This window comes from Rattus rattus, chromosome 1 (assembly GCF_011064425.1).
Source record: "Rattus rattus isolate New Zealand chromosome 1, Rrattus_CSIRO_v1, whole genome shotgun sequence".
Classification (NCBI taxonomy): domain Eukaryota; kingdom Metazoa; phylum Chordata; class Mammalia; order Rodentia; family Muridae; genus Rattus; species Rattus rattus.
The window spans coordinates 200,354,392-200,379,953 of NC_046154.1; the positions used below are offsets into that span (position 1 = coordinate 200,354,392).

The window sequence follows — 25,562 nt, forward strand, 5'->3', positions numbered from 1 at the left end:
CCTCTCCTTGTGATCCCAGAGCCTCGGGAGGGTGGTGGCCGTGGTGGTGTAGACGTTTCACTAGGGCTGAGTATCCCATCAGTTAATTAGTGTCTGTATGGTGACCAGCTGTGAGTCTGTCTTAGCCATCCAACAGGAGAAGCTTCTCTGATGAGAGCTGAGAGCCCCTGTTACAGCAGCCCCCGGGGGTTCTAGGATTAGCGCTATTCAGTTCCTCCATTGGGAATCTCCTTTCTTACACTGTTTTTTAACTTATAGTTTTTAATTGGCTTACATGGCACTAGACTTCTCATACAATTGTGGGTTTTGACCAACCCTCTCCTACTGAAGTCTCCCCTTCCTCGCCCCCAACCCCCAGGTCCACTGAAACCTTCCCACCCCTATCTCTCCTTCCTAAGGCCAATGTCCCTTTCCTGGCTTCCTGGATTCAGAAGGCACTACAAGTTGATGACACAAATCGAAAGGATGCCCACACAGGAAAGGCAGTACATGGCATTTGTCTTTCTGTACCTGGTTTACCTCATGGAATATATACATTTTCCCAGTTCCATCCAGTTATTTGCAAATTTCATTTGTCTTTGCATTTGAAAAAAAATTCTGTCTCGTGCATGGAAAGCATTTTTATTATTCATTCCTCAGTCAATAGGTATCAAGGCTAATCCCCTCCCTAGTACTGTGAATAGAGCAGCGACAGCTATGGGTGAGCGAGTGCCTCTGTGTTAGCACACAGAGACCTTCTGGTCTCCCAGTCTATGCTCAGGGGTGGAATAGATTGTTAAAGGAGAAGAAAACAGACAAACCGAAAGCTAATCTCAAAAGTGTTTGACCATTCTCATAAAGTGACCAATTATCAGCCCCTGCCCTCCCCCCCACTCCCCGACTAGAAAACCAAGAATGATTAGAGTAGCCACAAACTGTCTAGCACCAATGGGCAAAGACAAGAGTGCACAGAAAGCATGTCTCCTCAGCTTGCAGCCCTGAGCACATTCTTCCATCACCCCAAAATGTGGCATAGGAATAGTATCTGTCCTCTAGGAGTTGAGAGGCTCTGTGAGCTGGGGCACAGTGCTTGACGCCCCTCATGTCGGGTTCATATAGAACTGTTTCTATAACCGCTTCCTTCCGAGTCAAGCTCATGTAGCAGTACTATTACAACTGCTCCGATCTAATGGAGAATTAGGTCTCTATGTTGTTCCCTACCCCTCTGCATCAGATTGGGAATTCCTACAGAGTCTTCTTGATAATTAGACCCATTTGGATATAAAAGCATTCCTTCAATTACCTGCTCCAAACTCTTGATTTGACAGAACAGTTTGGATAAAAGGTTTCTGCTTCTGATTACATTTAAGAGGCCAGTCCTATCGAGCACACAACGTCTGTACAGACCTCCATAAAGGCAGGAGATACTCTGAAAAATGAGGACACCCCAAAGGAGCACACACCAAAGGTGCCACGGTTGTTCTAAAGGCCACTTCAGACTCACCGTGATGGTGCCATTTCCATAGAGAACAGGCTGTTCAGCCAATCTCACACTGCAACATTGGAAAAAGGAGCCAAAGAACGGGAAACTTGGTGCCTAAGAAAGGAAAGGCCAGATGTGGTGGTGCAGGTCTGTAATCGCAGCACCAGAGAGGCAGAGAGGAGAGACAGCCCTGGCTCCCCAGCAAGACCAAAACGAACACAAAACAAAAACGACTAAATAAGTAAGCAGGAAGGATAAGCCAAGCAGTCCAGGGACCTGAGATTGGGACTTCAGTGTGGTGTCCTTGACTGTAGTGGGCTGCGTTGGGCTTGCGTGTTAGTGGGCTGACCGTTCCTCAGTAAGCTATGTCTCTGTGGTTGTAATGACTGAGCCTCTCCAGCCCATCAGTCAGAATTGAGAGAGAAGGCTGTACAGGGTGTACATAACACCCTCCACTACACAACCAAGTTTGTAGGAATCTACTGCATAGACGGTAGCCTCAGCATCTAAGTGAATGACAAATTCTGATAGGAAACAAGTAGCCATGTGTCTGCTCGCTTTTTCATTTACCGTGCATTCCCCAGATCCATCTTAACAAAAATCGGGTCTCATTTCCTCAACTACTGGGAATATTGGCTGTTGAAACTCACAGCTGATCCCTCCCTCCCTGGGAATTGCCCTTGAGAACTTCCTTCCGTTGAAGGGAGCTGCTTTTCCTAAGAGCACTCCAAGCTCAAGGCCTCCAAACCTAAAACCCAAGGCTCCCTGCCTGGATATGAGACGACTGAAGAGGTTCTCCAAGCCCCAGGGCTCACAGCATCTCTTTCTGCCCAACCTTGTTTTGTTCAGACTCAGGAAGAGTAGAGACAGGGGATTCTCTTGAATATCAAGAACAATCTTGGGCTGGAGAGATGGCTCAGTGGTTGAGAGCACTGACTGTTCTTCCAGAGGTCCTGAGTTCAATTCCCAGCAACCACATGGTGGCTCACAACCATCTATATTGGCATCTGATGCCTTCTTCTGGTGTGTCTAAAGACAGCTACAGTATACTTATATATAATAAATAAATCTTTTTAAGAACAATCTCCCAAGATCACAAAACAAGGAAGCAAATGAGCCAAGGACATGACTATTGTCCTTGTTTCTACAGCTTCATTAAGCCCTTGTCCTTGTCATGGAAGGTTTCTCCTTATTTGGCCATCTTAGCTAGCATCCACCCCTTCACCTGTTTCTAGCTGTATCAACTGCAGTCCCGTCAAACTCAGTATTTTCCCATACACACGTGCTCCAGCAGGCCCTAGAACGGCCCCTTGGCTTTCCTTGCCTTTTATTTGAAGCTTTTTCTGACCCTTAGGTCAAGTGAAGAACCCCAGCCTCCAGGCTCCCTCAGCAGACTGCACATCTCTTTAGCTTGGGAATGCATAATTATAATGGGTTTCTTGCCAGTAGGGACGTGTCCTTTAACTCAGCTTTGCCAAGCACACAGCTTATAGATGTTGTGCTCAATGGATGAATAAATGAGGTGCTATCCTTATAAGTCCTGACTGAATCCTTGCAAGGCCCCCATGTTGGGGAAGCAGCTTTTAGTGGATTCACTGCAACCTTCCTGAGACCAGCCTTTTTCCATCTTTGAAGTATGATGCCCGGCACTTGGACCACTGCAAATGCTCACAGATACAACCACACTGAATACCACAAAAGGGGCTCATGGAGCAGCAAGACCATTCCTTCACTTCCCTGGCTCAGTTGAAACTCATGTATATACACACATATACATACACACACATACATATACACACACACATACACACATACATATATACACACACATACACACATACGTGCATGCACACACACATACACACATACGTGCATACACACACACATTTTTAAGCTCTCTTATTTAAGATGTTAAGACATTTCTCTGCCTAGTCTTAGATCCTGCGCAGAAAGTTCTCCTTTGTTCGAAACATTTCTCTCTATTTAACACAGCATACAATGTTTTAGAACTTGCCAAATTCCATTTCTAGGTCAGAAATCAAATCTAATGCGGCTACATCAAGCACAGCTGAGCTGCCTTCCAGCTGGTCTCTGTGACCCTACACCCTTGTTTTAAGAGGCCCCTTTGAAACACAAATGAAGAGTGAATCAACGGGGTGTGCCTCCCTTCTCTGAAGCTAAAAAAATTTACAGGAGACAGGGCTGGTTATCAATCTAGGCATGGAGCACCATTAACGCAAAGTTGAGAAGGTCTGTGGAGACACATGCTCTCAGCATAGAAACTAAAAGCTAGGCGAGGAGCCTTTATACAGGAAGTGTTCCAATTCTGTTACTGTTCTCAACAAAAATGTCCAAACACCGAAAGTACTCACTGCACTGACAGAAGTAACGATGACAGGAAGACTTAGAAGCCCAGGTTTGGTTTTGTTTGTTTGTTTGTTTTCTGTAAATGGGTTCAGAAAGGAGGAAGGTGTCTGACATATTAGAAACTAAATTTTCTGGACTCTGTGGCATTCCACCACCCCACTTCAGTCTCTCATAGCCTCTGAGGCTGGGCTTTAAGGAGACAGTGTGATAATGTTTTTCCTGGGAGGGTCACACACGTGCTTCACAAGCTGGGTCGTGTGTGAGCCAGGACAGAAGGCCGTGGGGCCTTCCTGTCTAAGTGTGGGGGTCAGAGGAGACACAGGTGAAACTTGTAGGCACTTCAAAAGGTTTTATTATTATAATTAAGTGTGTGTGTGTGTGTGTGTGTGTGTTTATATATGGTCATGACTGTGGGTACTTATGGAGGGCAGAGGCATCAGGTCCCCCTGGAGCTGGAGTTACAAACAATTGTAGGCTGCCCAATCTGGGTACTAGAAAGCAAAGGAGTCCTCTAAGAATAAGCTAACTAGGGTAAGCTCCTAACCACTCACCTATCTCTCCAATACCCATCCAAAATATTTCTTTTGTTTATGTTCTTCAGGTCAAATATTCATTAATTTAGTTAATATAAATAAGTATATCTAGTAGATAAAGATAATAATGTATACATTAAAACATTCATGTGCACACATGATCACTTATGTACCACAAGTATACAGTATAAATATGCAAGCTCAGGGTTCACCCTCTAATTTGTGTCTTTACAATAGTCGTGCCTTTAATTCTCTTCGGCCACCTTCTCCTATGTGGCTGTAGGCAAGATGGCTACCCGGAAGCACGCTATGGCAGTGTGTGGGGAGTCTACCTTTTTAAACATCCGGGTGGAGTCCTCGCTTATCTGCATGAACCGCATAATGACGTTGTTCAGGTAGATGTCACTCAAGGTGGCGTGGTCTTTGCTCTCTCTCCTCACTTGGTTCAGGAGCAAATACCAGCAGTTCACCGGAGACAACAGGTTCTGGTCTTTCCTGGGAGATAAAGGAGGACAGAATTACCACTGGCCCAGCAGAGAGAGGAGCCATAGCAGATGGGGCTGCTACTCTTCATTGTGGTCTGAGCATTTCTTAGACCAAAGCATGTTACAGCCTGCAGGAACCCTGCAACTTACCAGGCCTGGAAAGAAAACTTGGCTCAAAAATCCTGTATAACCTCCCGCCCCTGACCAGGGCCCCAGGAGCCCAACCTAGACAGTGCTTAGGCAGCCCCCAGGTTTAGCACCCCACTAAGGAAAGCACTTGTGTTTACATGAAAATCTATTGGCTACTGTCTCACACAGACTGGTCTGCTCACAAAGTCTGCTTTGAGTGGTCAGCCTACTGCTGGAAAAGAAATTCGGCAAGGCATACTTTCCACAGAATACAAATTTGAGGGCTATTTATTAATCCCTGGATGCACAGACTCCAGCCTCCTAAAACCATTCCTGGGGAATCTGAGCTCTCTAACATTGTCTGGAAGCTTATGAATAGAACCCAAAGTTTGCGGGCTCACGGCACGTCACACATCCTGGTGAAATTCACAGAGCTGTCTCAGATTTGTAAATGAGCCTGGTTTATTCTGAGATGATAAAACCAAATGGACTACAAAGCCACACAAACTTAGGCATATATACACACGAATTCAAAGAACAACTCCATCCCAACACGCTGGGCAACCAGAAGTCACTACTTGAAACTGGAAACTGAAAAGCACGATTTTGTTGTTGTTGAAACTACTAAAAACTAACCCTGAAATGGCAAAGTGGCAGGAGAGTACATTGTCATCCATAACCCAGGGTCAGAGAATGCTTGGAAGCAGATGTGGGGGCTTTTATTCATTTTTCTTCTTTTGAATTTGATACATGTGTAATATATACAGGTGAGAGGGAAGGGACAAGCCAACTCTCAACATGGTTCATAAACATTATGACTAGCAAAAGATAGTCATGCTATCATGAGATTCTATATTTACTATTGACTGAATCTGGGCAGTTGGGGCAGGTTCAAGCTGGGAACTATTAAGCCCAAAACATAGGCTTGAGGAACCAGAAAGGGGCAAGAACCCCAGCACCCTGGGCCTGGGAATTTTTTTCCCCATTAAATTCATGGGAGGCATGCTCTCTCTCTCTAGGCCCCTGGCAACTAATCCCATTTAAACAAGCCAGCCTGGATAACCAAATCCTTGAGAGAGAATCCCCCATGTCTCAAATCAAATAATACAATATTAATGAAAGGTCATGATATCAACAATAACATGGTAATACTAGCAGCTGGTTCTTGACTCTAAGTTCCCAGCAATTTATCTCCCAAGCCAGCCTGGATAACTCAGAGAGACCCCATCTCAAATCCGTATCAATATTAGTGAAAGGTCATGAGTGGTTCTTACTCTAAGTTCTTATCTCGGCTCCTACTTTTTTTCCTGTGTGATTGTGGGACAACACTGCTAGCCTCTCTGTACTTCAAACTCTTACAATGGATAAATATCATAACCTGTCTCATGAGGTCATTATGGTGATGACTTGGATTCCTATCTGTGTTTAAATGTCTGCCATCATGCCTCAGACACATAGTAAGTGCCGAGTATATGAAGTTAGCTATTTTTATCTGGAGGCTGCTCTGATCAAGACTTAACATTAACTCCATTTAATCCTTACCACTCACTGTGTCCTGACTCCTGACTGACAACAACGGAGCTCAAAGCTGACCAAAGACTGGATAAGGACCAAAGTGAGTACCAGAATGAGTCTTTGTGTGGGGAGGCGGATCCAAACCTTGTTCTTTTTATTTGCAGTAGCGACATTAGGCTAAGGACCATTTACACAGATACTGTCCTCAAACTGAATAAAAATAGGCTACAAGTCTAGCTTCGATGAGTGTGAGCATGACTCTGCTAAAAACTCATTTGTCTGGAAGAAGGAGTAGAAATGCTACGTGCATGAGTGCACGCATGTGCATGCCAGCCTCCAGTCACGGCAAGGACTTTGCCACTTACTGTCATGAGCTCCCACGTGTCCAGTTAGAAAAACCAAAGCTTAGAGAAGGTATGTAATGACATAGTCAAACAGTAGTCATTATTCAGACCCAGGTCTGGCTGGCTTGTTAATGGAGCTGGGTTTTGAGTTTCTGATCCATTTATAATCCATTTCATCTCTAGCTCTACATTCAATAACGAATAATGCTCTAGCCAAAGGCAAACTGAAGCTGCATGCATAAATATTTAATTGCATTTAGTGGAAGGGGCACACACCCACGGGGGTCAGAGAAATACCTTTGGTAGTTAATTTTCTTCCCTCTGGGTGAGTTCTGGGATTTGAACTCAGGTTATCAGGCTTGGCCTCCACCTGCTAGGCCATCTTGCTAACCTGGCTACTCTCCCTTCAGGCTCCATTCATGGAAAAGTTTGAAGTGGAACTTCAAGGTCACTGAGAAGAAGGCTGGGTTCTCAGTAGCACCCCTGATCCCTAGGCTGAGCAGGCGGGTCTCTTTGTTGCCCCTGTGTGGGAGGGTAGGTGGGTTTTATTTCTTCTATCACTGGGGTGGGCCATCCTTGGAACTGAAGGACATCGAAGAGAGGCTTACAGTGGAAACTTTGCCTTCACTTTATCTCTCTCTATAACTCTTCATCTTGTGTAGACCTCACTGCCAGCTGTGCTTCTGCAGGGTTAAGGATGGGTACCTTTGTCAATCTGTAGACCTTCACTTCTCTTGCCCTTCCTTTGGACCCCAGAAACATCCATCCTCCCTATGAATCCAAGTATATCATGAGGGCATCAGTTACATTATAACCATCATTTCTAGGAATTTTATGGCAATACTGTTTGCAGAGTCCCTGGCCTACTGTGCTTTTTGAAACACAGTCTCTCTCTCTTGTATCTGCCCCTCCCTCTAGGGTGGCTAAGACCACAAGGTCACACACCATGAGAGACCCTTGCTGTTCTCCCTTCCGGGTTATCTTCCTGTAGCCAACAACCTTGCCTGTCACTTTAATGAAGGTATGGGCAGGTCAATTTAAAATGCCTCGAAGATTCCTATGTCTGCAGGACAAAGGCCCGACTGCCCACAGGGGCATGTAAGGGTCTGTGGTGTGCTCCAAGTAATGCTTGTGGCCACGCTGCACCTCCAATTACAGTGTATTCTCAAAGAGCTGTTTTATAGACCTTGGCCAACAACCCCTCCCTTTTGGTCCCTCACTATGAGGTTCCCTTCTTCAGTTCTCTTTCAGAGTCAGCTGGTCAGTATGTGTCACTCTGCATGGCACTAAAGAGATGGCTCGGGGGTACTGCCTGCCTTGTAGGCACAAGCATATGAATTTGAGCCATGGACCCCAACACTCAAGCACTCTGGCCTCCGTATCAGGTACACATTCATGTTTGTGCACCATTACATGTATGTGTACACACACACACACACACACACACACACACACACACACACACACACCCCACTCTTCCAGGACTTTCCCTTCTCTACCTCCATTACAGAACATGTTTCAGCCTCCTCTGTCTGTGGTGCCCTAGGCTTGCCCTTTGGTTCACTTGGGCAATCACCTCCTTGTCTCTGTGACTGGTGAGTCTCAGGAACAGAATACCTGTGGGTTCTTTCTAATCCAATGAGGTTCATTAATGTTAGAGTTTAGCTGTGCTCACCCATAAGCTTTTACTGAAAGTCTTTGTTTTCAAAAGTTTTGATTGCAACTGCCACAAACATGTTGGCCATGCTCCCCAGGAACATTAAACCCAAACAACCGTTATTGCTTATTTTCATACAAAAATCATTAAGGAGTGGCACAGGCCCATAATCCTGTTAGGGGACAGGCAGGGCTGTCTTAAAGTACCAAAGTTGCCTAGGCTACAGAGTGAGCCCTGGTTTTAAGAAATGGAGAAAATAGAAAGGAAAAAGAGGAGGGGAGAGGGGACAGAGGGAGGAGGAGGAGAAAAAAACCAATAACACAAACCAAACCAAACCAAACCAAACCAAACCAGCCTCTAGACAAATCTCGAGACCTTGGCTTACAGCAGCTACCTTAACCCCACCCTTTCAAATGTCTTCTGTGGCTGATATCAGCCACTTTTCTGTAGTTGGGAGTTTTACAAACATTGGTTGAAAATAGACACTTACGGCTAGGAAGCACAGTGGGAATGGAGAAAGGCTGTTGGATTTGCGGGGACATGTTTGCCGGTAACTTCAGAGACTAAAGAGGGGATGTCTGGGACCAAAGTGGTCTGGAGAAAAGACAAGGCAGCCATCTCCTTGGAAAGGTGAGTCTGAGTCAAGCCTCTCTCTATCGGTCCATCTGTCCATCTGCCATCTCGCCATCCATCAATCCCTCCTTCCTTTCCTTCCTCTCTCTCCCTCCCCTCCCCCCACCTGCATCCCAGGTACTGAACCAATAACTCAAGTCTTCCTCCCTCCCTCCCTCTCTTCCTTTCTCCCTCCCTGCTCTCCCCACCTGACCCCAGGTATTGAACCCTATGACCCCATGCATGCTAGGCCCTCAGCCCCCAGAGCGACGCCCACAGCTGGGAACAGCCTTTCTTACTTGAACTGTTGATGGTCCTTAGTGCTTCTTGTCTTGGCCATGAACCTTTCTGCCAGCTTCTCCAGGTTCCGAGAATATTCTGTCTCAATTTCGGCTTTCTTCCGGAAGAAATCCTGTAGGTCCTGGAGCAGCTGAACTCGCATCTCCGTCTGCTGCTCCAGGCATTTTTGTTGCTCTACCAGCTGAGCTCGGATTTCTGAGGAAAGACAAGAATCCCTCTGGTGATGTCATGGAAGTGACCAAGACACGCAAACTGGCGAGTCATGCACAGTGACTCCTATCACACAGGTGGCCGTGTTTTCAGCCTCTGCTGGAGTCCTGCACCCAGGTTGGTTTTTACTTTTTATATTATATCCATTTATTCACTATAATTCTATGTATGCATGCTTGTGAGCACACGTGCAAGACAGAGTGGGTGCTGAAACCAGAGGACAGCCTGTAGGAGTTGGTTCTGTTCCTCCTCCATGTAAGTCTAATAGCTTGGACACGGACCATCAGCTTGGTGGAAACACCTTTACCCACTAAGCCACTGGCCTTGGTTGTTTTATTTTAAAACATCTGCTGGCTTTCTTTAAAAAAAAAAATGACATGGGACTGAGGGGAAAATATAGCACATTTGAATAGAAATAGGTCACACACTTGTCGTACCACAAACACACACTGAGTTGTGAGAGAAGGAAATTACATCCTTTCAGACAAGTCCAAACGCTGGGGCGCTGCTGTTATCAGAGTGCATTGTAAAACATTCAGTGGCGTTTTACATTTTGAGCCTGAATAGAAAAGAAACGGGCATCATCACTTCCAGACGTCGGAGCCATGAAACATTTGTCAGTTGGCACATACGGAGACTGACATCTGGCAGTTTTTATTTAGGGCATACACTCCTCATTTGTAAAACACTTAGCTTCGGGGTTTATAGGCATGCCGGACCTAAAAATAACTTCTTTCTAGATCCAAATAATCCATTCATAACCAGGCAGCCCGCAGACTCCAACTCAGTACTCGCTTCACAACACCGAGGTCGCTCGCTCCCTCAGCCTTCACTCAGTCAGTACACATCGTTCAAACCGACACCTCACCGACACACAGAATCCTGAGACTCCTTTGGCCATTTCAGTACGTTAGAAGCACGGAGGCTGTGTGTCTGTGGACTCAGAGGAAGCACAAAACAAACACAGAACTATCCTAAGTGCCTGCTGCAGAGAAAGCCCTGTCTGGAAAACAAGTCACGCTATGCACACACCTCTGTTCCAAGGCCTAAGGCAAACTTCCAAAGACAAGAAGGGTTCTCTCAAGAGGGAGCTCTGTGTGTCTCCTCCTCCAGTGTTCTCACCTATGCCCCAAAAGAGGCCAGCAGCCTAACTCAATGGTGACAGAGGAATCCTGTCCCAAGAGCACTTTCTTCAGTTCTTAGTCGGATCCCTTCCAGACAGAGGTGGTGGTAGATTTGATTACCTTAGTGAATCTCATTAACAGCTGGGTGGCTAAGGCGTGGGGACAGGAGCAGGTCAGGACACTTGCTGAGGTGAGTAATACTGAATTAGAATAATATTTACTCCTTTACAGCCTGCTTTACAGAGAGTAAGCTTGGGTCTAAAGGCAAAGCAATCACTTTAAGAACCATTTGGTAAGTGGGATTGCCCTGGGACCCCTCTCTGCTTTGTGAGTCTGACCAATGGAACACTTCATGTTATTTCCCATGTGTCCAGTGGTTTGGAGCGCTTGTCTGATGCCCCAGCTATAGATTAGCAGAGAAACCTAAAGAGGTCTGTCCTGGGGTCTGCTCCACTCCAGGCAATGCTGTTTCTGAGGTCCCTTGGCAAAAGCAAGGAGGTGGACCTCAGGTTCTTTCTGGGTTGAGGGATCCTCTTCACAACATCAAGGAAATGAGGCTGTCATTGGAGAAAGCACATCACCGACAAGCTTTTAACTACAGGGAAGGAAAGGCATCTGGTTCACAGTCAATCAAAGGTTTCCAATGTAGTATTATAATCGGTGTGGCTGCCAAACGGTTTCTCCTAAAAACACTTAGTTATTTCTGTTTTACAAAAAAGGGGGGGGGATCTCAAAACACCAAGGATTCGGGTATGTCTCATTCAGGAATTCCAGTAAATCTTTTGAGATGAAGTGATGGTTTTAGCAAATCCTGCTGTGCTAAGAGAAAATGAGCCAATTACGTTAGGAGGACCAGCCACCCCCACTTCCTCTCACCTTGGCATTCGATAGGAAACGAAAGTAATTTCATACAGATCTCATCAGAGTTGCCCAGTAGTTATATGGGCTTTCTTCAACCGGGTAGAAATAATTAAAACTCCTAGAAAAATCATGAGCCTTACTTCTGTACCGTGAATACAAGTTCCTTCCCAACCCCAGATTCTAGGGTGGTCCATTAAGGTGGTCCTAGCAGCAATCTCGGGTCAGTCTCGATGGGGGTCATTATTTCCAGATTCCAGGATCATCTGAATGTAGCCGAGTGCATCGCTGTTGAGCTTGAATCTCAGGTTTGGCTGAGTCCAGGGCTCTGGACACTCAGCTTTGTCTGGTAGAACATGGGAGCCTTGCCGTGCTAAAGGCAGTTCCTAACAAAGGGTAGATACTTTGATTTTGTTGGTCTAACTGGATACAGAATGGAAAACTCACAGTAAGTTCACAGGTAAATCTTTTAATCACATGTTCTAGTTAGGATTCTGTTGCTATGTCAAACGCTGACCAAAACACAACTTATGGGAGGTAAAAGTTCACCACTGAGAAAAGCCAAGGCAGAAATCCAAGGTCTGGAGACAGGATCTGAAGCGAAAACACAGAAATGCTGCTCACTGACAAGCTTTCTTATGTAACCCAGGACACCTGCCCAGGGGTGACACTGCACAGGATGAGCTGTGCCCAACGCATACAAATCTACAGTCAAGAAATTTCCCCATGGATGTACCTGCCTGTGGGTCAGCACAATGGAGACAAGCCCTCAACCGAGCTTCCCTTCTTTCCCAGGTGTCTACTTGGTGTCAAGATGAGAAAAAGTAACAAGTGTACCAGGCAACTTTTAGAAGCTCCACTGAGGGGACACTGAACAGTTCTGAACAAAGAAGGGAAGAGAATCAGACCTGCATCCCAGAGAAGGGCCTATGCAACAGAGGGAATGCTAAATGCTCTAAGCCTCACAAGATAATTTCATCTGTAAGCATATAGTCTTCCTTCTGATGGTACACTAGTAGCCAGAATGAACTACCAGTAGCAGCAGCAACATCAAAATGAAATAATATATTTTTTTAAAAAACCCATAGGGAAGCAGGGCAGAATCCTTGCACGAATGAATGGTATTCGTGTTTCTCCCACGCTTGGTTATTTACGAATCATTTCCTTCTACCACCTGGTGTAGAACTAATGATTACTGTATTTCCATCTAATTTCATATAGATTAAAGAAATCAACTTTCAGTTATAGTGTAGAGAAATCCAAGAAGCTATTCAACCCACTGTGACCATCAGTCACATTGAACACAAGGAAGATGCTCAGATTGTCAAACTTCGGTTTTTGTGTTTTGTGTTTAGGGACAAACACGTGGCCCAGGCAGCCTGGTTTCAAAATTGCTAGGAGTCTGGCCTTGAACTCCTGATATTCTCCTGCCTCTACCTTGAAAGTTCTGAGATTAAAGATACAAACTCCAAAATCCTAATACAATAAGAGAAAAATTTTTAAAAAACACCCCAATAATCTGTATAAACATAAAGTAGACATACCATGCCTTGTGAATATAAAACTAGTTTTATATGTTTGCTCATCTTTTTAAAGGTGTTATTAAAATACTATTAAAAATCATAACTACTAAAACCATCAAAATCACCAATGTAAGAGAATTGATTGGCAATACCCATCTAAGAGAATTGTTCCTCTAAGACCTCAGGAAACCAGAGGCCAGCTTTCACACAGGTGGATCCAGAGTGCCCATCAAATGAGTCTCTGAAGAGAGTCGGCAGGCTTGGTCAGGAGATGAGACTCACACACACGGCAAGCACAGACCACACAGGCCCCACTTAGATGTGAGGCGTTGAATGTGTCTCCTCGACGGTGAAATGCCCACTCGCTTGTCAGTGTCCTTGCACATGTAGTAGGAGGCTGCAAAGTCTCGGATAGGAAAACACTTCCTTACCGTGGGAAGGGCTTCTCGAGTCACCTCTCCCATCACCGGGACAAAGCACCTCCAAAATGCGACACAGAGAAAGGGTCTCCCGTGGCCCGAGGTTTGGGGATATTTTGTTCTGTGTTCTTCGAGCCCTGTTGCTGTGGACTTGGGTTGAGGCAGAACATCATGTGTGGTGCTGTAAACAGCCATTACTCTGCGGTACTCAGACAGCAGACAGCCAGCACAGAAGGGACCTGGGACAAGATATTCTAGGAAAGGCACATTTCCACGTGACCTCCACTGGGTCTTCCCTTCTATCAGCCTACTCAAGTATGACTTCGGAGGTTATTTAGATGAAGTTAGGACCCTCTGGATTCAACTGGCTCTCCATAGTATCACTATCTGGGGACCAAGTTCTCAGCACATGAGCCTTTTGGGGGAACCTATCATATCCAACAACAACAACAACAAGCCTATTATTAAATGTGTAATGCAAAAAAGAAAAAGCAAAACTAGAACCAATGGTATGGATAATATAGACTACGCTCTCTGAAAGGGAAAGCTGAATAGAGTCACCTCCAATGGCGCCTTCAGAGCTTGGCTCTGTGCCGCCTCTGAATAATAGGTAGAATTAGAAGGTTCTGCAAATTTGAGTGGTGCAAATACAGTTTTTAAATGGATCAGGATATTGATACCTTGGCCTTTGGGTTGGATTCCAGGAAAGACCATAAGGAGCCTCCCAGGTTTCTGTCACAATGGACGACTCCCCACAGTCCTTTTGTGCCTTGGGCTTGTATCACTAACAGCTTGAGCAAACTAAATATTATAATTGATCTCTTCTACTCCATGGTCAAAATCACAGTCTCATCTTAGAGGTACAGAGATGCTTACCATGTTTAGACTTAAGAGAGACAGACCCCTTTTCGGAGTCATATGGAAATCCAACACAGTAGAATGTTCCTATAATAGATACATATATGAAGGTGATCTATATGAAATCACCAAGTAATGGGGGTGACAGAACCCCAACTGGAGATGCTGCATCACCAAATTCGTTCTAGTATCAGGAACGGGTTTCATCTAATGGGACTGTTGGCCAAAGGGGTCCCACGGAACAACTCAGCTATTGCCAAGGCCACTGGTGGCTCCCCACAAACGGACGGTCAGGTCCCATTCCTGAAGACAACACTTAGGCAACTCAATGTGGAGAAGTAGAGCTGGTGCCTACCTAGAGCCTTCACCCCCGCTGACCAGGACTCATGGTACCGGAAAGTGGCCTGCATGATACCAAGAAAGAAAGGAAAACAGCAAAACAGCTACAAACCCTTTGATGCACACGAGTCACCTGCCTGTGAGAGATGCTGGTGCAATGGTGCCACCGAGCTAGAGGAAGTGACCAACCCTGAGATAGAACCCATACACAATGCTGCTTGGGTGGCCAAGAACCTGAGATGAGAGGCCAGGGAACCCAGGGGAAAACCAAACACTGCCATCCTGCTAAAGGAATGTAGCAATAAAATACCTCCTAAGGACGTCCTGCTAGACTCCTACTCCATGCCCTGCTCAGCCGGCATCAGAGTAGAGGGCTCTGCAGTGGATGGGTGCAGAGAGTAAGAGGCCTTAGAACACTCATCCCTAAAGGGGACTTTTCCATCAAATCCCTCCTCTTGTGGCTCGGGGAACTCTTTGGATGAGGAGGAGGAAAGGGTGTCAGAGCCAGAGGGGATCTAACAGGGATTGTAAGTGCCTATGGACTCACAAAGACTGAGGCAGAATGCACTGGGCCTACACAGGTCTGCACCAGATGGGGGGTCTAAGAGCCAAAAGAGAAGTGGACCTAGGCCTCCATCCCTGGGCCAGATGCTATCTCCAACTGATGACCACTTACAAATGGAAGATTAGTTTTCCCCAGTTAGTCTCACTTAGGGAAACAGCACCCTAAACGGTAGGTCCCATGCCTGGCAGAAGACGCCAACAGGAAGTGATCTCAACAGCACTCTGGAGGCTCTTTGTCTCATAATGCCATTGTCAGGGCATATCCTTTTACTTTTTTCTTTTACATATCCTTTGTGTGCATGTTATGGCTTCTGGTCTGGGGCCTTTATGGCATTCCTGTGCATGTGAGCCCACATGTCTCTGTATCTATGTGTTTCTTGGGTCCCTCCTCCCCCGCTTTGGCTTCTTTTCTTGTTTGGTTGCTTTGCCATGTTACTTATTGCTTATTTATTTATTTTATTTCTTAGAAGTCTGTTCCTTATTTAATGTGACAGAAAGTGTAAATCAGAGGGAAGGGGAGGAACAGGGAGATGTGTGGAAAAGGGAAAGTTTATTGGATTATAGTGTATGGGGAAAAATGTATCTTCAATAAAAGAAAAGACAAGAACAAAGGCAAGAGAGAAACCCCTTTGGGATTGAAGAGAGCAAGAAGCTAGTTCCCAGTGTGTTTCCTTCTCAGGGCTGCTGACCCTGAAGGTCAGTGTCAGCTTTCCAAGCCTTCCCTACACACCTTTCTTTGAAGTGATGTTAGCCTTGGTGTCACGAAGCGTCAGTTTTTAATAACTTTTGAAATCCAGATACATTTTGGCCTAGATTTCCAGAAGACGAATGAAAAGTGAATTTGCTTTTGTCAGATGCCTCCCAGGATAAAGGGCAATAAATTCCAGTGATCAATGACTGGAGTTTAGCGTCCTCCCAGGAAAGGGCAGTTTAGGAACAAAATGCTAAGAGATCCACTGTGGGGCTGTTAACTTAGAATGAAGAGGAGGCAGATTTTCATTAACTTCCTCATAATTAAGCAAGGACGCTTAAGAGCTGATTAGCAGATCGATTTTCACGATCAGAAAAAGAAGGCACGTGGAACTCGTTGACCTATGGAGAATACCAAGTTCCCATTTCCCTCTAAAGACTGGATGTAATTCATGATGGCATGTCGAGGTGCACACTCAAAGGCCCACACAGAGCTTTCTCTATGTAGGTTCTAGGAATGGAGACCCTTAAAACTAGTTTAAGTCTGTTGTACTGAATTAATTGCATCATGACCCTTTTTCCAAATGAGAGCTGTCTTCCTTATTGCAGCAATTAGGGTTTTAAAGTCTCTCCTAGAGAACAATTTAAGCTCCCAGGCAAGTTCCCATTTACATCTCCAAGGCAAAAGGTGCCCCTCGGATCTGGACCCTGTGCTACATTCATGGTAAGCCCATTTCACTCTGGCAGCATCCGATCACGTAGGGCCCTCTGATACAGACGAGGGAACGGAAGTTTAATGTCAGAAGTTTAATGTTTAACTCAGATGTCCACTCCAGTTTATCTTGGTGTAAAGTCTGTGATACAAAATGTCCAACACTTATGAGTATAATTACTGATGTCAAGCTTACCTGCGAGAGCTGGGCATGGGTCTCTGGATTATGTCCTAGACTGTTCAAAATCTGCTGGTACGTGTAACTCTTAATCAGAGTTCACACATCATATGAGAGCCGAAATACCATGTGTCTAATGTCACTTCCATTGTTTAAAGAAAATGGAAACAGCCCCTAAAATGTGAATATTTCCCCAAACCTAGCTGAATCACCTACCATTCCCGGGATGTCAAGGCTTCTTATGAGATGGTATTTATCATATTATTGGCATTATGCTGTACCTAGTAGAGCATATAAGTTCAAAACTCTGGGACTTATAAAATACAAATAATGTGCACAAATAAAGTAGGTATGCTGATGTGCTGGTCTTCATAAGGAGGATGAGAAGTTAAAATGTTTAGTTATGTGCTTGGTGACCAATATTTGCCAATTCATGAACTCCTTCTTTCCTCTGTTTCCCAGTAAACTGTGCTCCCACTGTGACTGGTGTTTGGTTTTGATTTTTCACTTTGTCTTCTTCCTGGTTCCCAGCACCATGTGGTTTTCTTATAAAATATCTTATTTAATCAGCAATAGAAAATTCACGCCAGTTAGAACTATTTAATAGGTTTCAAATATTTCTCAAATACAGATATATTTTAAAAGTCAGTCTCAGAGCTAGAGAGATGACTCAGTGTTTAAGAGCAAAGGCTGCTTTCCCAGAGGACCCAGGCTCAATTCCCAGGCCTGACATAGTGACATAAAACTGTAGGATGATGTCATTATGCAGGTGAAGGCAGGTACAGGATAGAACAAGGCCTGTCATTGGAGGAGAAGGAAGGATGGGTAGGAGAAAAGTTTTAGAGAGGAGCGAGAAGAAAGAGGAGAACAGCAGAGAGAACATGGAGGCAGATGTTAAGATTTCTCTCTGCACATTTACAGGTTGTTATGAATGTTCTTAAGGGATGGATGTGTACAGGGCTTTGTATGTCTAGATGAGCAAATTATATCTTATCAATTGGATGAGAGGTTATTGTGTTGTGTGTTCTTTCACGTGGCGATTTAATTGAGTTCAAGAGAATGTGTGGTGGTGAGACACACTGGGCCGCCATGGAATTGGGATGTGTATGCCTGGCATGGTGGCAACGTGCCTTGGGAACTAGATGGGTAGAGAGATTGTTACCAGGCTCAGAGAGAAGCCATCAGCAGTGCGATAAGGGATGGAGCAAAGCAGGTGAGACGCTATGCTGACTGAGATGAAGACATCTAACAGATGCCACAAGGCCGCACAGTTCCGGCACTAGTGGGGGTGGGGTAAAAGAACCCATTTTAACATACTGCAACATAAAACCAACTATAATTCCAGTCCCAGGAATTGACTTTCTCTTCTGGACTCTACGTGGTACACAGACAGGGATGCAAAACACCTATCCACATAAAGATACATATCTAAAAAACTGCCCCCCACCCCAAATGTCTACCCCAATCATAAGAGAATAGCTTATCCCGGAAAAGGAAGAAATAAAAGACTAATAATTTCATTTAGCTTTCTTTAGACCTTGGTTGGAGACTTGGATTGTATTGGCAGGTTTGTTTCTTAGGCTGATTTAATTACAGTTCAATAAAATGATATCTCTGACAGCCTTCCAGACTGCTTCAATTACCTGGGCTCTGAGATCAAGGCGCTGATAAAGTAAAATGAGAAAGATTCTAATTGCTCGGTAATTCCTCAAATCCACTCAAACAACTTGGAGCCACAGTTCTTGCTCATGACCTAACGCTTTCAGTCTGGGGACTACGAAGGCCTCACACAGATGACATTTTTTGGTCATATAGTTTTATATATTCCCATAAGCACATGTATGCACTGTATCCACACTCCAGCACTCACCTTTTAAAAGACTTCTTTTTCTAGTCTTTTCCAGGCAGTCAGCCAAAGTCAAAGAGAATCCCTTCATTCTCTCCCAGAAATGATGTAATTTGGCTCCTGACCTACAGAAGGGCTGACACTCTCCAGAAGGTTCTGGAATGGACAGTAACCCAGGAGCTAGGAAATCGTTTATGGGGGGAGAGGGTGAAACCCATTGGCCCAGATCTACTGGAAATGCTTTGGGTATCACAGTTTTTGGTCATGAGACCACTGCCCCCAAGGCTTATGCCAAAGATATAAAATCCAATGGGGATGCCCAGCCTTAATGTTCCAAGGGTACCCTTTTCACAATGGGGCCAAAGGGAAGAACAATGATTACTGTAAGAGATAGGAAATCTCCAAGGTAACAAAAGATGGTGTGCCTATTGCAAAGTCAACTGAGTTAAGGGAGAAATATAAAAACATTGGAGATGTTGCCAAGGACACAAACGAAGTGGCTGGACTGACACCCCATCACTAAGGCTCTGCCCTTTCTATGGCCATGGTGGCTTCAGGTGCTAATCCTATGGAAATCAGGAGAGGCGGAAGTTGGTGCTGGGTGCTGCCATTGCTGACGTCCAAGTCGTGACGAACCCTGAAGAAATGGTGCAGACTGCTGTAATTTCTAATTTAAAAACACAATTTCTAATGCAATGAAAAGGTTTGAAAGGATAGAAAACCCTGAATGGTGAATTAGGAATCACTGAAGGAAGGAAGTTAGATCAAGGATGTAGTTCCCCATGCTTTATTAACACAGGAAACGGTCAAAAGGCGAAGTTCAGGATACCCATGGGGTGCTGAGCTAAAAGAACGTTTCTTCCTCTTTTTTGTCCACACTGTGATTCACTGTATACAACAATCTCAGATGTGAGCTAAGCTGTTTAAAGTCATCTTTAGTTAGCTTTGAGCTTCATGTACTCAGGGTGGCAGAAAATCATACTACACAACACAGGTGAATCTTGACAGAAGCATTTTATATTCTTCACATGCTTGGTTTTGAATTAATGTTCAGTCGTTTCATGTCCACAAAACTTATGTAATTACCAAAATGTCCACAATCCTTCACCTATATTCATAATCTCTCAGTTCCTTTTTTTTTTATTGGATATTTTCTTTATTTACTTTTTTTTTTTAGAATTTTATTTCTTTTTTCTCAATTGGATATTTTCTTTATTTACATTTCAAATGTTATCCCCTTTCCTGGTTTCCCCTCTGGAAACTCCCTATCCCATCCTCTATCCCTGCTTCTATGAGGGTGTTTTCTGTGTACTCTATCAGCTCTTGAAATGGCCAGGCCTCGCTGGAAGCCCTTGGCCATTGTCACTAGAGATGGTGCTGGAGTTTATTGGTTTTGGACAGGCTAAAAGTTGGTTTTCGACTTGCAGGAGTCAGTGCTCCAGGGTTTGAGGACAATACAAATGTGTACATGGCTACTGCTGTGTTTAACAGCCTTGGCCACATTCAAGCCTGCTAATGAAGATAAAAAAAATTAGTGCAGAAGTCATGACTACAGGGATAAAAATGTGTGCAGTGACTATTATTGAGGGTGCTCGTATTGAAGGGTCTTTGATAGCCGAGGCAATTCTGCAGGGTCCCCCAGAAGCTGGCTAAGGTATCGAGGCTTGGAGAGTTTCTGGGAAGATGCTGAGAAACTGCCTCACTGGATGCGGCTGGGATGGCCTCTCTGTTAACCACAGAAGAGGATGAAGACACAGAGACTCTTGAGGAGAAGGACCCAGGGATGGGCGCATTGGGTGGGACGGGAGGAGGGACGAGAGGGGTCTCACTCCAGTTCCTGGAATACGGCTTTGTCATCACCAGTGAGTAGACAAGATGCTCAAGGCAGGGTTCCTCACTGAAAGCGTCAGAGGAATCAGGAGAAGAGGAAGCTGGCTGCCGAGTGAGAGAGCCCCAGCGGCATCAGTGGCTGGTTTTAGTTGTCAATATAAAGTGGTTTCCGTCTGTGCTCTCTACTAAAGACATCTGTACACTTGTGAGAGTAAGAGCTGTGAGCCAGCATCCCGCTTCCGACATAAGCCACTGAGGAATCCACCCCTTATCCATTACGGTCAGGATTGTAGTCCTTGCCCTTCCCAGCCATTCTGTGAGGAATTAAGAACTGGACACAAGTATGTGTCGATCTTCATGTAACAAAAAATGGTAAGTTAAAAGTGCTTTCGTAGGTCTTAGCGGATATCTGACATCACCCATCCTCCTTAAATTTTTAAGTGTATCCTGTTGACTGTCCCACCTCTGTGGAGCACCGAAGGATAGACATACTCATCCTTAGAGATAAGAAAGCTCTATCATAAGTGTGCTTATAGTTCATGAACGCCTAGCTTCTCCACAGGTAAGAGGAAGATGGACTCAGTACAGTAACGGTCCCTGAGCCACATCTACCGAACATGGAAGGAGCAAAGGTAAAAACACGTGTACTCCTCCTTTGATGTCACTGCGCACCTTCCAGGTTCTGGGCTCTGGAGGCACGGCGAGAAAACCCTGCCCCTGGGGCCTCAGGACTAGCTGCCGGACCACACACTGCATGCTGGGATTTCTCTAATGTTGATTCAATGCAATGCAGAGAGCTCTGTGGAGGAGGCAGGAAGAAAGCATAACAATAGTGGTTCTCAGCTCATGGACGGTCACCCGAGACTGTCGGGAAACACAGGTGTTTCCATTACGGTTTGTAACAGTAGCAAAATTACAGTTATGAAATAGCAACAAAAATAATGTTAGGGTTGGGAGTTACAGTAGTCAAGTGTCAGATGCGTGCATCCTATAGTTCCAGCCATACCTTCTCGTGGACATGGTTCCTCCTGCCTGGAAGGGACTCCTTGATATAACCCATGGATCCAACGCATAAACAGCTCAATGTACTGCTCCGGAAGGAACATCCCTGATCTATTTACGGAGTACCAGACAGCTCTCTTCCCCAACCCCAGAACCACTATCCAAACCTGACTTCCTGGTTTAATCTCTTTGCTGGCTCTCTGCCCACTCTCAGTCCCCTCTGTTAGGGTCCCTGTGCTATGGTGGAAGTAGTAAAAGGATGAGATAGGAAGGCGACGGCAGTCCACAGAATGTGGAAAAGGGACAGATAGAAAAGAAAATGAGAAAACAAAGGAGAAAACATTCAGGGGAGCAGGAGAGCATAGAACTCCTTCAGGAGCACAGTGGAGGAGAGGGGTAGGTTAGGTTACAGAAAAGGAAAAGGCGTAGGCCATCCAGGTGGGGTGAAGTCACCCATCAGACTTGCATGGCTGAGGGACTTCAGTTAACCCATGCTCTGACCAAATTCCAGGCGTCAGACTTTAGACCTGGGCCAGAGCGGGACTAAAATATGAGGGTAAAAACCTATAAGTTGCTTGGTTCTCGGATGCCCCTGCCCCATACTTTCAACCCCTTTAACAATCTGGTTTACATGTAAAACTGATTATGAACCTAAACTTCAGTTTCAGTACAATTTGCCCTAAGAGGCATCCACAATCTTCCTTCCCAGAGCCCCGAACCTAAGTCATCTCCAAGACCGAACAGAAAGTCTTTGTACTCATTTTATTTTTGTGGTTGTAAATTCTGCAGAGTGGAAGACCGTCCAATTCAGGTAGAGCCCAACAGGATGCTTGACGCTCTCCCCTCCTGCGAATGGGCCCAATCAGTAACGCCAAAAAGCTTTGCACATCAGCCCACAGCACGGATTTTTCTCCCCCTTTGAAGTTTGGATGTTTCTGGCAGGAACCCACGGCACTCACAGGCACAGCTGATGCTCTCTTTGGCTGCTGGCATTCAGGAGGCTGTCTGAATGGATGGCACTGAGTCTGCTGCCCACCCCCACTGGATGCCTCTGACTGCTCAGGTGCCAAGGAACCGGGAGCTGAGGCGAGGGGGCGGTCTGCGGGGCGCTTCAGGCTCCGTCTCCTAGACCAGGGCTCTCCCGAGGCCGCAGAGCACACATATGAATGCATTCTTCTTCTCTGCTTTGGTTACCCGGTCAGCTCCCTGGGATCAGACCAGAGGCGTAAAGTACGGCCCAGACCCAATGAAATGACTCACAGACTCGGCGATCGCCCTGTGGGATGGAGCTAAAAGCTTCTAGCTGTCTCAAGACCTGTGTGTGAGCATTTCATATAAAGCCAGCCCCCTTCGGAGGCCAGCCGCCTCACAGATGAGAGAGACAAGCAGGGTATGAAATAATGAGAGACAGCAATGACTGTGGAGGGGGTACACGTGCCTCAGATAGCTCGGAGTGATTGCTGTTGGTGATGGGCTCTATGCCTCACGGCCTGTCAGAGTTCCCTTGATTTGATTTTTGTTGTTGTTGTCATTGTTAGTGAGAATACAGAAGTCTGGGATGCAGTTGTCTATGACTTCCTGTCTTTAAGTGACCTCATTTTCGACTCAGAGGGACTTAGTCCTAAACCTTCTCCCACCGTTTCTCCTGCGCTGCAGATCTGGAACAGTGTCTCTACTCAGGCATTTGCTCTTCCCAGCTTGGCCGAAATCTGACATTGGCTCAACGGTCTCTTACGGTCACTATGGCTATGAATGTGCACCGTTGATGCAAACCCCCAGAACGTAAGAACTCTGCATACTGACACAGACCCACCGACTGTCAAGGCTAACAGTCAACCCATGCCCCAAGGACACCTGTGGTTCTGGCTAACTTTCCACTCCTCCCTCTTTGTACAGAAGTGAGAAGAATCAACCAAACCCCGGCTGGACAACTCTCCGACATCAACGAATCCTATCTTCTGTACCATGGCCAACTTCCCCCATGTCTCAGCCTGCTCGACTGTCTCGATCTTCCATAGCAACACTCTCTGCCCCACCAAGCGGCTCCAAGCCTAGAAAAGTCTCCAGCACTAAAACCGACTCTGCCCTACCAGCTCAGTGCAACTGATGGTGTTTGTTTTCCGTAAAGATGAGTAAATTCAGGCACTGCCCCCCTTACACACTCATGGGAAGGATTGGGTGATCATTGCAATTACACGCCGTGCTTCTGAAAGACTATTCTGCAAGAGTGCTCAAGATATGAGAGCTAGTGAGATGGGCGAAGGAGCTTTGCCACCAAGGTTAAGGATCTGAGTTCAAACCCCAGGACTCACATGGTGGAAGGGCAGAACCGACTGTCCCCAGTTACCCTCTGACCTGTTCAAGCATACCATAGTGTGTGTGTGTGTGTGTGGGGGGTGTTGGGGGATTGTGTAAGTATGGTGCATGTGTGTGGTAATTTGGGAAAACAAAGGCTTTCACGAGCATGACCAGATCAGAAAGGTTTGATAGGTACATGGAAGTTACGGATATGGACACACGAAACTTCCTTCAGAGTGAGTCAGATACCCCTAATCTGAGGGTGAATCTGGCAAAGAGAAGCTGCCATGTTTGTTACTCGCCCCGGGGAGAGTGGGTCCTGTACCTTCAGCTATGATCACTGGACAAGCCTCTCCTTGGCTGACGCCCGTGTACACTCTTCCCTTACGCTATATACCCAAGGTCAAGCGAGCAGAGATACTCAGTCAAAACTGTCCCCGTTGTTCCTCACACTCCCAAGTCACCTAATTAAAAGAAACCCCGAGAACGGCATCCAGACATGGGGAGTGGGTTTGGATTTATGTGGCGGCTCATAGATGAGAAAGCCTGGTTCGTCAGGAATGCGCTCCTAATTCTGTGAAGGCCTTTGTTCCCCCAGACGAACACACGTGCAGGTTCCTGTGACCATAACTGGGATTTTCCTTTGAAAGTGCGAGTTTAAATTCCGAGTTCCACCTTGAGTAATTTAGATAATAACTAATTAAAATGTAATTGAAAACAATCTCATTAAGTTGCTATGAGGATTAAATTATGCTCTGCATATGAAAAGTTCAAATGCGGAGTGTCCCGTGGAGGTGCGCAGTGAGGGAACGCAGTTATTAATATTACGTTATTATGTCTCACAGTCCTGAGGCAGCTTCACAGAGGGCCCAGGAATCCAGACTTCTGAGTTCTAAAGCACGCTCAGTTTCATTTGGGGATGGCGTCACACCTGCTAAGATTCACTTTCATCTTCTCCATCACTTGTGTGAACACACTCACTGGACAAGACACAACTGTTCACAGGTCTGATTACCTTCTGTGATTTAATAAACACAAATGGTTCTCTTAAGTTAAAAATGATCTTTATTGCTAAAAAACGGCAAACATAAAAAGTAGGCACACACATTAAAAACAGAAAGAAATGGTAAGACTTCGTTTATATTGTTACTGCCTAGAGAGTTTTATCTTCCTTTTTTCTTTTCATCTTTGGTACTGGGGGTTAAACCCTAGACCTTGCATATGCTAGGCAAGGGCTCTATCTCAATCCTGTTTCTTTCCAAATATGTTTCTAGCAGGGCATGTGCCATGGGCCTGTAATCCTAGAATTCCAGAGGCAAAGAGAGGAGGTTTGATTCAAGCTTTAGGCTAACCAAGGGGTCAGTGTCATGCTATAACAAAGGAACGACTGAACAAACGGACAACAAAAACCAGGCGCGCGCACACACGCACACACACACACACACACACCACATATACAGGCACATTAAACAAACAAACAAGTTTATAAAAAATATCCATTCAAATGCTCTTCTAATGTTCAAAGTCCTAGATCACACCCACTGGCTTTTCTAGCACCTACCACCTTAGTCACACAGTGTGAAACATCTGACTCCAGGTGCTACACCAGCAACATTTCCCAAACACCCCACACTCTCACTCTTTAACAGTCCCCAGCCTACAGGTCAATAGCTCTATGCTGCAGACAAGGAATGGTTCAACAACTCA

At 45.5% G+C, this 25,562-nt stretch overlaps 1 protein-coding gene across 2 annotated transcripts in view; it reads right to left on the reverse strand.

Annotated features, from left to right (window-relative positions):
• Srgap1 (SLIT-ROBO Rho GTPase activating protein 1) overlaps window positions 1-25,562 on the reverse strand; it is a 265,489-nt gene that overhangs the window by 138,907 nt on the left and 101,020 nt on the right. For both annotated transcript variants that reach the window (XM_032913187.1, XM_032913180.1), the window contains exons 2-3: window positions 9,404-9,599; window positions 4,695-4,857 (exon numbers count right to left, since the gene is read on the reverse strand). In XM_032913187.1, coding sequence (XP_032769078.1) covers window positions 4,695-4,857; window positions 9,404-9,599 — 359 coding nt within the window. The remainder of the gene's footprint in view (window positions 1-4,694; window positions 4,858-9,403; window positions 9,600-25,562) is intronic.